General features: G+C 42.2%; 1 protein-coding gene across 2 annotated transcripts in view; it reads left to right on the forward strand.

Moving 5' to 3' along the window:
• The window catches only part of adcy9 (adenylate cyclase 9), a 173,005-nt gene that overhangs the window by 113,359 nt on the left and 47,442 nt on the right, over positions 1–12,204 (forward strand). For both annotated transcript variants that reach the window (XM_060840646.1, XM_060840648.1), the window contains exons 3-4: positions 8,912–9,016; positions 9,710–9,909. In XM_060840646.1, coding sequence (XP_060696629.1) covers positions 8,912–9,016; positions 9,710–9,909 — 305 coding nt within the window. The remainder of the gene's footprint in view (positions 1–8,911; positions 9,017–9,709; positions 9,910–12,204) is intronic.

Raw genomic sequence — 12,204 nt, forward strand, 5'->3', positions numbered from 1 at the left:
CTCTCTCTCTCTCTCTCTCTCTCTCTCACGACTCTCTCTCACACTCTCTCTCACACTCTCTCTCTCTCTCTCGCTCTCTCACTCTCTCTCACACTCTCACTCTCTCTCTCCCCCACACTCTCTCTCTCACTCTCTCTCCCTCTCTCTCTCTCTCACTCTCTCTCTCTCACACTCTCTCTCCCACACTCTCTCTCTCTCTCTCCCACACTCTCTCTCTCTCCCACACTCTCTCTCTCTCTCACACTCTCTCTCTCTCACACTCTCTCTCTCTCTCTCACTCTCTCTCACACTCTCTCTCTCCCACACTCTCTCTCTCCCACACTCTCTCTCTCCCACACTCTCTCTCTCCCACACTCTCTCTCTCCCACACTCTCTCTCACACTCTCTCTCACACTCTCTCTCACACTCTCTCTCACACTCTCTCTCACACTCTCTCTCACACTCTCTCTCACACTCTCTCTCCACTCTCTCTCACACTCTCTCTCACACTCTCTCTCACACTCTCTCTCACACTCTCTCTCACACTCTCTCTCACACTCTCTCTCACACTCTCTCTCACACTCTCTCTCACACTCTCTCTCACACTCTCTCTCTCTCACTCTCTCTCTCTCACTCTCTCTCTCACACACTCTCTCTCTCACACTCTCTCTCTCTCTCTCTCTCTCACTCTCTCTCACACTCTCTCTCTCTCTCTCTCTCTCCCCCACACTGTCTCTCTCTCTCTCTCTCTCTCTCACTCTCACTCTCACTCTCACTCTCTCTCTCTCTCTCTCACTCTCTCTCTCACTCTCTCACTCTCTCTCTCTCCCACACTCTCTCTCTCTCTCTCTCTCCCACACTCTCTCTCTCTCTCTCTCTCTCCCCCACACACTCTCTCTCTCTCTCTCTCACACTCTCTCTCTCTCACACTCTCTCTCTCTCTCTCTCACTCTCTCTCTCTCTCACTCTCTCTCTCTCTCTCTCACTCTCTCTCTCTCTCTCTCACTCTCTCTCTCTCTCACACTCTCTCTCTCTCACACTCTCTCTCTCTCACACTCTCTCTCTCTCTCACACTCTCGCGCTCTCTCTCTCGCGCTCTCTCCCCCTCTGTTCCCCCCCCAATTCAGTGTTGGAAACAATTATCAATTTTGCTTCCAATTTCCATCCTGCTCTCACCTTCGCCTGGTTCGTCTCCGACTCCTCATTTCCATTGATATTTTTGGGGTAGGCTGGCCACCAATATCCACTACAAACTCACTGACTCCCACAGTTACCATGACTATGCACCCTCACATCCTGCATCCTGTCAAGACTCTGTTCCATTCTCCCTGTTCCTTTGTTTCCATCACAGCTGTTCTGATGCTAACTTTGACAAGGGAGCCTCTGAAAAGTCCACCTTCTTCCCCAGTTGAGGATTCCTGACTGCCATGGTTGACAAGGCCTTAGTCATGTCTGGTCCATCTTCTGCACTTCAGCCCTCACCCTTTTCTTTCCCTCCCATAACAGCGATGGGGTCCCCCTTGTCCTCATTTACTGTCCCACTAGCAGTCACATCCAAAGGATAGCATTTCCATCACCTCTAATGGGATGGTACCACCAGATGAACATTCCCACCTCCTCCCTTGTCAGCCCTCCACAGGGATTGCTCCCTGCAGGATAATTTGGTCCATTTCCCAACATCTTCCCACACCCCTACAGCACCATCCCATGCAATTGCAGATGGTTTAACACCTGCCTTTTTAGTTCCTACCTCACTATTCAAGATCCCAAGCTCACCTTCCAGGTGGAGCAGTGATTTACCTTCAAATCTCTTAATCTAGTCGACTGTAAACTGCTGCTCTTAATGCAGTCTCCTCTACATTGGGCAGACGAAGTGCAGAGTGCGCAACAGCGAAACAGAATACCTATGTTCTATCTGCAAATCAAATCCTGCCTCAGGCTACTGTCTGTGTGAAGTTTGCACATTGTCCCCCTGTCTGCGTGGGTTTCCTCCGGGTGCTCTGGTTTCCTCCCACAGTCCAAAAATGTGCAGGTTAGGTGAATTGGCCATGCTAAACTGCCCGTAGTGTTAGGTGAAGGGGTAAATGTAGGGGAATGGGTCTGGGTGGGTTGCTCTTTGGAGGGTTGGTGTGGACTTGTTGGGCCGAAGGGCCTGTTTCCACACTGTAAGTAATCTAATCTAAGAAAAATGATCCTGAGCTTCTGGTTCTGTGGCCAATGTCTCTGTCTCTGGCCTGCTGTGGTGCTGCAGTCAAGGAAGCACAAGCTGGAAGAACAACACCTCATTTTCCCCTTGGGTGCCCTGCAGCCTTCTGCACTCAATATTGAGTTCAATGATTTTAGTACGTGAGCAGCTCCTTCCATATCCAATCCCCAACCCAAGGGTGGTGCAAAGCTGTTATTTATCAGTCACTAATAATAGCTATTTATTCATATAGCCTGATTGTTATCCTTATTTGTCTGTCCAACATTTATTCTCTCTTTAGGCTCTATCTCCACCACCTTCTGCATAAAAATCAACATTTTACTAGTTGTCATCAGTTCTGAGGAAGGGTCACTGGATCTGAAACGTTAACACTGATTTCTTCACAGATGCTGCCAGACATTGAGCTTTTCTGGCAATTTCTGGTTTTATTTCTGATTTCTAACAACTGCAGTTCTTTTGGTTTTTATTCATTGAGACTGCCAGGCTGACCTTGACCAATTCCTTTGTCTGCTGAACTGTTTTGCTGTCTCTGAGCTCAATCTCCACCTGTCGTTTACCCCCCGCCACCTTTTTCTTTATTTCCCCCCCCCAACCCCTCCCAAACTTTTTCCTAACTACAATCCCTTCTGAAGAAGGGTCACTGGACCTGAAAAGTTAACTCTGATTTATTTCCACAGATGCTGCCAGACCTGGAGTGTTTTTCCTGCAATTTCTGTCTTTGTTTCTTCTCAATAAGCATCTCATCATGATGTTAATCCAAATTTATCTCTTTGCAAAGTGTCTTGAGATGTTTGGTTATTTTAGTTGGATCAGTGAAAGTTTGCTTTTGTAGAAGGGCTCTTTAGATAAATCTTCCTATTCAGTATAAACGTTTCCATCATAATGAGCATATCTAAAATTTGGCAGTGAGAATTTGTTTAAAATGGAATAAGTTAACTGAGAGATTATACTTCAAGGTGAAATGCTAGAAATCAGTTAGGGCCAAGTTTTAGAAAATAGTAATCAAGCTAGCTGCACACCCCATTTTGATATGTATTTTGGAATAGTTCCAAATGGGGATTTTTACTTTTGAAAAGTTGCCTAAGTTGATATTTGAGTGAGTTGTGTCTGTTGATGTCAAACTGCATATTCTGTGTAACAAACAAAAGCCATGTGATCTTTTTGATGGCCTCCTTGTGTATAATTTTGGCTGTTACCAGGATCTCCAAGGATAAGGTGATATTAAATAGGAAATCTTACCCAGTGAAAACTCATCTAGTTAGAACATTAGTTTTGTTTCTACACAAGCCTTTTACATATACAAATCATTTAATATGTGTACAGATTCACAATATGAAATTAAAACATACCAATCGTACTCCCTGAAGACTTGGTTTGACAACTAAGCCAGACAGACCAAGAAAGTCAATTACCAGTCATATTGGAGTCAATCCAATCTGTCTCTGGAAAACTGAGCTAAAAGGTAGGAAATGAGAGAGAAAGTTGAGTTGAAGATCATGGGGAAGGAATCAAATCAGTGATGAGGTCATTCTAATAACAAAATAGAAATGCATTAGAACAAGTTTGGAGAAGTATGACTGCGATAGCTCCAAGTCTTGAGGGGCAGGGAGGGCAGATCATGAATTGAAATGCTAACTCGGACAAAATGGTTGGTTTGATCAACACCCCATTCACCACCCTAAGCTTTCACTCCCACTGCTACCTACAACAATTGGCTGACGAATCACAATGCGCCCTTCCAAGGGGGTCCGAACTGACCTGCTATGCTGGTGTTCCAAATACAGGCAGGAGAACCAGAAGCTTCTACAAGCAGTTTCATTAATCAGAAACTGCTTTTGCTAATGAGCAGCAAACACTGGCCTCTGATTGGAAGATCCTGTGAGCTGTGCAAATGCAAATAATTTGAGTCCGCTTGAAGCTGTATTGAAATCCCCACGCAGTGAGCATTAGCATTCTATTAACTTTTCCAATTCTCTAATTGCTATGTTGGCATATTGAACTTTTTGTGCATTAAAGCCCCCAGATCCCTGTGCATCTCTGAGCTCTGCAGTCTCCCACTGTTTAAGAAATATGCTTTTTAAATTCTTCCTGCAAAAGTGGACAATTTTACATTTTTCTACATCATTTTGTGTTTTGCCAAACCTTTGATTGCTCACCCTATCTACATCCGTTTGAATTCTCATTATATTCTCTTTAAGTGACGGCACTGTTCACATCAATTGACAAAACCCTAGCCAGAGAAACAATAGCCAACCTACTGGACATACACAACAGAACACAGGAGGCCGAACCTATCAACAAGGACGGCATACTTAAACTACTAGACCTGTGCCTCACCACACACTTTACATTCAACAATCAGATATACAAACAAATCAACGGAACACCCATGGGATCACCAATCTCGGGACTCATAGCAGAGGCAGTTATGCAAAGGTTAGAACATACAGCCCTACCACAAATCCAACCCAAACTCTGGATCAGATACATCGATGACACCTTTGTAATCATCAAAAACACAGAAATAGAAAAAACACACCGAATCATCAACGCCACACTCACAGGAATACGATTCACGAGAGAAGAGGAAAAGGATAGCCAACTCCCATTCCTAGATGTGTTAGTAGAGAGAACACCCAACGGAGAATTCACCACAAGGGTACACAGGAAACCAACACACACAGACCAAGTCCTTAACTATGAAAGTAACCACCCCAACACACACAAACGAAGCTGCATCAGGACACTATTCAAAAGGGCCACAACACACTGCAGTACACCAGAACTGCGAAAAGAGGAAGAGGAACACCTATACAAGGTATTCGCCAAAAACGGATACCCACGCAACTTTATCACCAGATGCCTAAGAGATAGACCACGGAACAAGGACATGCCACAACCAAAAGGACTAGCTACACTACCATACGTCAGGAGCGTCTCAGAACTGATAGCCAGACTACTGCGACCCTTAGGACTCATAACAGCACACAAACCAACTTCCACACTCAGACAACAACTCACTAGAACAAAGGACCCAATAGCCAGCATGAGCCAAACTAGCGTAGTTTACAAAATACCATGCAAGCACTGCACAAAACACTATATAGGACAAACAGGAAGACAGCTAACAATCCGCATCCATGAACATCAGCTAGCCACAAAACGACACGACCAGCTATCCCTAGTAGCCATACACTCAGACAACCAGGAACATGAATTTGACTGGGAAAACACTATCATCATAGGACAAGCCAGACAGAGAACAGCCAGGGAATTCCTAGAGGCATGGCATTCATCCACAAACTCCATTAACAGACACATTGACCTGGACCTCATATACAAACCACTACAGCCGAAACTGACACCCGGAAGCGGCAAGAACAAACCACTATAAATACCGGAAGAAACATCAAAGCAGCGCTTCACAGGAGGCTCCAATAGCACTGATGATGTTCCCTAGCCAGGGAATGAAACGTTTGCAGCAAAAACTTCCAGCTCGGCGAACAGAACCACAACAACGGACACCCGAGCTACAAATCTTCAACCAGACTTTAAAAATTTATAATTTTCCAAACTAATTGAACCTTTCTCAAATCTGGTGAATTTGGGAAAATTGAAGCCAATACAACAACTATCGAACAGCAGACGGTGGAATTTGAATCAGTTAAAAAAAAACTATTATTAAGTTTATTGATGTCCACGAATCCATTGTCAACTGTCAGGAAAAGCTCATCTGGATCACTAATGTCCTTTTGGGAGGGAAACTGCCATCTTGTCTTGTCTGGTCTGGCCTACATGTAAATCACATTGCCACCAACCAGAACCGGTTGCTTTGTGGCTGACTGTTAAAGTCCCCCAGCTGCTGCAGTTGCCATGACCGAACACCAAACACCTAAAAGAGAGAGCAAAAAATGAGAAAAAAAAGGAAAACAAATGTCGGAGCAAACAAACTTTGGTGAGGAGTTCAGCCATCATCTTTGATGGAGGATTGTGCCCTGGACAATGCATCTAATGTCCAGCAAAACAATTGTTGATTGTCAGAAAAACCTATCTGGTTCACTAATATCCTTTAAGGGAAGGAAATCTGTCACTGGCATCTCATCTGGTCTGACCTACATGTAACTCCAGACCTACGACAATGTGGTTGAGTCTTAACTGCCCTCTGGGCAATTAGGGATGAGCAAAAAAATGGTTAGCTTAGCCAGAGAAGCCTACATCCCAGAAGTAAATTTAAAAAGAAGAGTTTTTAAAAAATAACTCATCTCCGTCCTAAATGTTTTTAAATCGTGAGACTGTGCTGCCATGGTTTAGATTTCCCAGTCATAATACTGTAAACTTTCAGAATTTTGCAGATATTTTTAACCAACTAACTCAGGCATACTGTGGCATGTCTGGGTAAGTAAAACTGAGCCACAAGAGCCCTCTTCAGAATGTTGTAGATTTTTTTAAATCAACCTGTTTAGGCAAGTAATGACAACCTTGGAGCAGGTGGGTCCTAAACCCAGGCCATTTGGCTCAGAGGTACTGCGCCATGAGACTTCCTAATAGTTTTTGTTTTAAATCAACCGGGACATTGTAAGACACTCCTCAAGATTGATGGCTTTCTGGACCAAAGGCAGGGACGGTGCCATTCTGACACAAGGCCACTCTTAGCAATCTTGTAGCTTCATTAAATAACCTCTTGTTCTTGTGAATTCCAGAGAATATGAACCCATTTTTCTTTGCCTGTCTCGTTGGACAGCCCTTTTGTTAGGCACTCGTCTAATTAACTTTTGTTACATTGCCTCCAAAGCATGTACTTTGAATTGCAGCATGTTAGACAATCCCAAGTTTTCTAGCCACGAAAATGTTTTTACATATATTTGGCATATAAGTGGATCCCCTTTTCAACCATAGCATGCTACAGTAAGCATACAGCATCAAGCAGGCAACACTGGCTGCATTGGAGTTTAACATCGTATTGTATCCGAATACTCATGCCTGTACTTCACTTTTATATACTTGGTATATAAGTTAATCTCTGTTTCGAAAGGATTTTTCAAGGCTTCTAACTGTTGACTTGTGGGTGACATCTGCAGTATAGTTGCTTTAAATATGGCAATCAGAATTGCACCTATGTGCAGCCTCTCCAAGGTCCTGTAATTGTTACAAGATTATTCCTGTGCTTCAATTCACTTACAGTAAAGACCAACATATAATCTGCCTTAGTAATTGCTTGCCATAATTGCGTGCTACCTTTGTTCCTTATGAGTATGCTCAAGTTTCTCTGAGCATCAAATTTCGTGCTTTTTAAATAGTCTGCTTTTCTATTCTTACAACCAGAATAAATAGCATAACACTTTATATATTATATCCCATCTGCTACCTTGTTGCCTGCTCATTTAGCCTAATTCTTTTTGAAATCTCCGTGTCTTACATTCTTGCACGGCTTTTTATTATTGGCAGACTTGGATATATTACACTCAGTCCCTTTTCCCAGTTCGTGAGTATATATAACTGAAGTGTAGCATTCATTCCTGCAACATTCCATCAATCACCGCTTACAAACCTGAAAATATCTATTCCTTAACCCCACCTCTGCTGATTTGTGAAGGAGAGTGATGTCAACAGCATGGATTTAATTCCTGCATCTTCTGAGGTTTCCGTGAAGGTGTCTCCTCCTCAATCTCTCCCCTTGCCTGAGGCATGGTCACCCTTAGACACCTGGTGGTGGCTTAAGCTATCTCTAATGAAAGAGCAGCCCTATATTCTAGTAAGACTGTCGTTACATTACCTTCTATCCCTAGCTGCAAACATCCTCATCTTATCTGTAAAGTCATTGGCACGTTACTGAATGCTTTTTGGGAATCGAGGGTATTCTAGATCTACTGGTTGCTTGCTACCTATTAGTTAGATCCTCAAAAACCTCCAATACATCTGTTACATGATCTCCCTTTGAGAAAATCACGTAGATACTTCTGATCATATAGTGCACTCAATCATAGTAAAACCTCCTTATTGATAATAATCCAGCACTTGTCCATTAACTCGGGCTAACTTATCTGTAGTTCCTGATTTTCTATCTCTTTCAGCTGTCACATTGCTACCTTCCAACCTGATGGAATCTTTCCAGTGTAAAGGGATTGTTTGAAAATCATCGCCAGCACATGCTTCACCTCCCTGTAGTTATCTCCTTTGGAATTTTATAAGGAAAGGAAACAAATAGTGTACACTGGATCCATCTAGCTAGTTGGTTGTCCTATTTGTAAGGGTTAGATTGAGTTTGGGAGTTGTGCTTTGTTTAAAAAGACAGCCAAGAACGTACTGTGTAGTTTACTAAGAAACAATAGTTCAGATATGATGTGTGATCTGAGTCCAGAAAAAATATATGAGCAATGAACAATGGGCATGACTTGTCCTACCTGCCTATCTTCTTTTCCACCTATCCACTCCACCCTCCCTGTGCCCCTGACCTATCACCTTCATCCCCTCCCCCACTCACCTATTGTACTCTATGCTACTTTCTCCCCACCCCACCCTCCTCTAGCTTATCTCTCCACGCTTCAGGCTCCTGCCTTTATTCCTGGTGAAGGGCTTTTGCCCGAAACGTCAATTTTACTTCTCCTCGGACTGAACTGCTGTACTCTTCCAGCATCACTAATCCAGAATCTGGTTTCCTAGTTGATTTCAAAAATAGGTTTAAAATGTATATTCATTTTAATCCGTATCCTGTATTTTGTTTTTCAGCCCGTGTGTCCATCCTGTAGTATAATGCTCATTCCTGGATCCAGTGCCAGTACAGAGGAAACTGCTGCACAGAATGGTTGTCAAGATGAGCGTAAAAATGCCAAGGTATCAATCCAAAACAAATGTAGGCCCTTTATCACAGCATTACAGAATTGTTATGGTGAATAGCAAATGTTGCACAAAATAAAAAATATTTTAAAAAAATTGAATTGATTATTACGTTTTGTATCCAGTTATGTAATTTGCCACCTGAATTTAGGTTTTGACTCAATGGTAATACCACACTGCCTTAAGCTTGTGGTGTGTGGAATATCTTAGTTAATGGTTTGTGTAATGGCTTGTAATAAGTTTATGGGGAAGTTGGCTAAATATATGGAGAAAATAATTTAATGATATGATCATAGGTTAGATGATGTTAAAGGAGGAAGCTCAGGTGAAACATAAACAATGCTCACATTCAGAGGTACTTGGTACAAAGGCCTATTTCTGTACTGCCAATTTGACTTTAACTCCTGAGTAAAAGGTGGAAACATTTCAACAATGGCTTTTTTTCCCCCCATCTGGAGCTAGAATTGTTTGGATTATTAAGATTATTTCCTAAGCATTGATTACAAATTGTAATCAAGACCATTTCCTTATAATATATTTAATGTTTTCAGCATCTTTAGTATAATTCATATTTTCACATTGGGTGCATTTACTAAAGTTTATTAAAGCACAGATTAGCTGTGTAACACCATCTAAAAGTCTGTCTGTTCTGTGAAGTGGTGAGGTCATGGAACCTTTTCTCTCATGTAGGCACCATCAGCAGGACGAAGTCTGAAGACCCAAAATGGCCTACTAAGTCCCCCAGAGGAAGAAAAGTTAAACAACAGCCAGACATCACTGTTTGAAATGCTGCAGAGTGAGAGGCAGCTGGATGGACTGCTTCCACTACGCTCCAAGCAGATCCGGGAGAAAACAGATGCTCAGTTTGTCAGTGTCATTAAGGAGGACAGGTATGTTCTGTTAGGCGAGTATTTTAAGTGTTACGGATCAAGGCTGGTGAATGGAGTTGAGGTACTGATTAGTTGTAATTTAGTTGAATGACAGAACAGATTTGAGGGATGCAATGGCCTGTTCCTTTGGAGAAAGGGTAAGCGGTACACTTGTGCAGCTTTGCGTCCAGTTTGTTGACTTGCATTGTAAATTATGAAGTTCCCCTCTAACTTTTGAGTGGACAGAAGTTCCCTGCCTCTGACTTGTTATATTAATTATCAGCAAAGTTGAAGGCTATGAATTACAGAAATGTGCTTAATAGCTCTATTTTATAAGTTCTACTATTTAACCATTTGCAAGAATAGAACATAGTTTTCTTTCAATTTCCTTTATAGTTACTAGTATGAAGTTTTTGCCGTTATGTTTAATTGACTGAAAGTGTAGTTCAAACCACACTGCCAATGTTTTGTTCTAAATTGTATTGACGTGACAATTTTGACACACTCTCGCATTCATTTATGAACAAAAAAGTTTGTTAGAACTAACCAACTAGCATCTATACATCAGGAATGTGATGAAATGCACTCCTCTTGCTTTGACAAGTGAAGTTCCAACAATTCTCTAGAAGCTGGAAATCATCTGAAATGGAGCAACCTTCTTTTTAGGCACTCCAACTACAACCTTAAATATTCCCTCCTACCACACAAGTATAGAGTGATGAGGGCATTGTACCATCTAGAAAATGCCCTGGCAACTCACCAAGGTTGCTTTGACAGTGAATTCGCGTCTCTTGACACTTTGACTTGGAATTATACTTCTGAGTCAAAATCCTGGAACACTCTCCTTTTATCTATATTGTGGATGGACCAACTGAATTGCTACAGTTCAAGAAACAGCTAACACCTTTTCCCGAGCAGACAGGAGTGGACAATTAATGCTGACCTTGCGAGCAAGGTTCAGATCCGAAGAATGAATATTTTGCAAAAAATCTTCCCTTCCTTGGTTCTAACATTTCTGCAATCTGTCATGTTCCTCTTCCCCTGAAAATTTGAACCCAACTCATAGCTATTTTCTGATCACCCCCTTTTGAGAGACTGAGCAGCATGTCCTGAGTAAAACAACAATGTCCTGTTGCTCTGACCAGTTACTAGTTTGTAAAAGAAAGCCAGCTACCTGACAAGCAAGCACCCTTGTTTGTGTCTTAATCCACACTTTAATAGTTGTAAAGTGCATGAGCCTATCCAAAGCTGTAAAGAAAATTGAATTAATTGAAAGTAAACATTTATGTTCAACCAGTGAAAAACTGCTTTGTGGATTCAGACTCTGATATTTTTTCAACTTGCATTTAGACTAATTTCTTCTATTTGTTTCTGGCTGTCCTTAATGAACATAAGCTCATCAAACTTTTTCTGTCCACATCCTAACTCATCTTTTTCTTTCTTTGGTGCCCAGTTCAGCAATTTAATGTTAAGATTCTCAGTTTTCAAATAGCTCCATTGCCCCTCCATTTCTTAGCTGAAAATGTGTTGCTGGAAAAGCGCAGCAGGTCAGGCAGCGTCCAAGGAACAGGAAATTCGACGTTTCGGGCATAAGCCCTTCTTCAGGAATTGAGGCTTATGCCCGAAACGTCGAATTTCCTGTTCCTTGGATGCTGCTTGACCTGCTGAGCATTTTCAGCTCTGATCTCCAGCATCTGCAGACCTCACTTTCCCCTCCATTTATTATCTGTGTAACTTACTGCACTCTAATTCTGACATCCAATGCATCCCTACTTTTACGAGCTACACTATGGTCAGCTATTCCTTTAGGTTTTTTTAGAGCAGTTTGTGGCAGAGTCTACCAGGGAACAGGAGTTGAAGGATTTGATATATAATGAGGCAGACTTGATTAGGGAGCTTAAGGTGAAGGAACCTCTAAGGGGCAGTAACCATAATCTGATAAAATTCACCCTGCAGTTTGAGAGCTGGAATTGGATGCAGTGGTTCTAGAATTGAGCAAAGGCAACTCCAAAGACATGAGGGAGGTGCTGGACAGAGTTGATTGGAAGGGGATCATAGCATGGTGGAGCAACAATGGCAGGAGGTTTTTGGGGGGAGTTTGGGAGGCACAGCAGCAATTCATCCCAAGGAAGAAGAAGAATACGAAGGAATGTCAAGGACCGCATAAAAGCAACGAGAAAGCATACAATGTGGTGAAGATTAGTGGGAAGCCTTTTAAGAACCAACAGAAAATAACTAGGAAAGCAATAAGAGGGCAGATGAAAAAGAGGGTAAGGTATCTAGTAATGTAAAAGCGGATTGTAATCCTTTTCTTTT

Source organism: Hemiscyllium ocellatum, chromosome 20 (genome assembly GCF_020745735.1).
Source record: "Hemiscyllium ocellatum isolate sHemOce1 chromosome 20, sHemOce1.pat.X.cur, whole genome shotgun sequence".
Classification (NCBI taxonomy): domain Eukaryota; kingdom Metazoa; phylum Chordata; class Chondrichthyes; order Orectolobiformes; family Hemiscylliidae; genus Hemiscyllium; species Hemiscyllium ocellatum.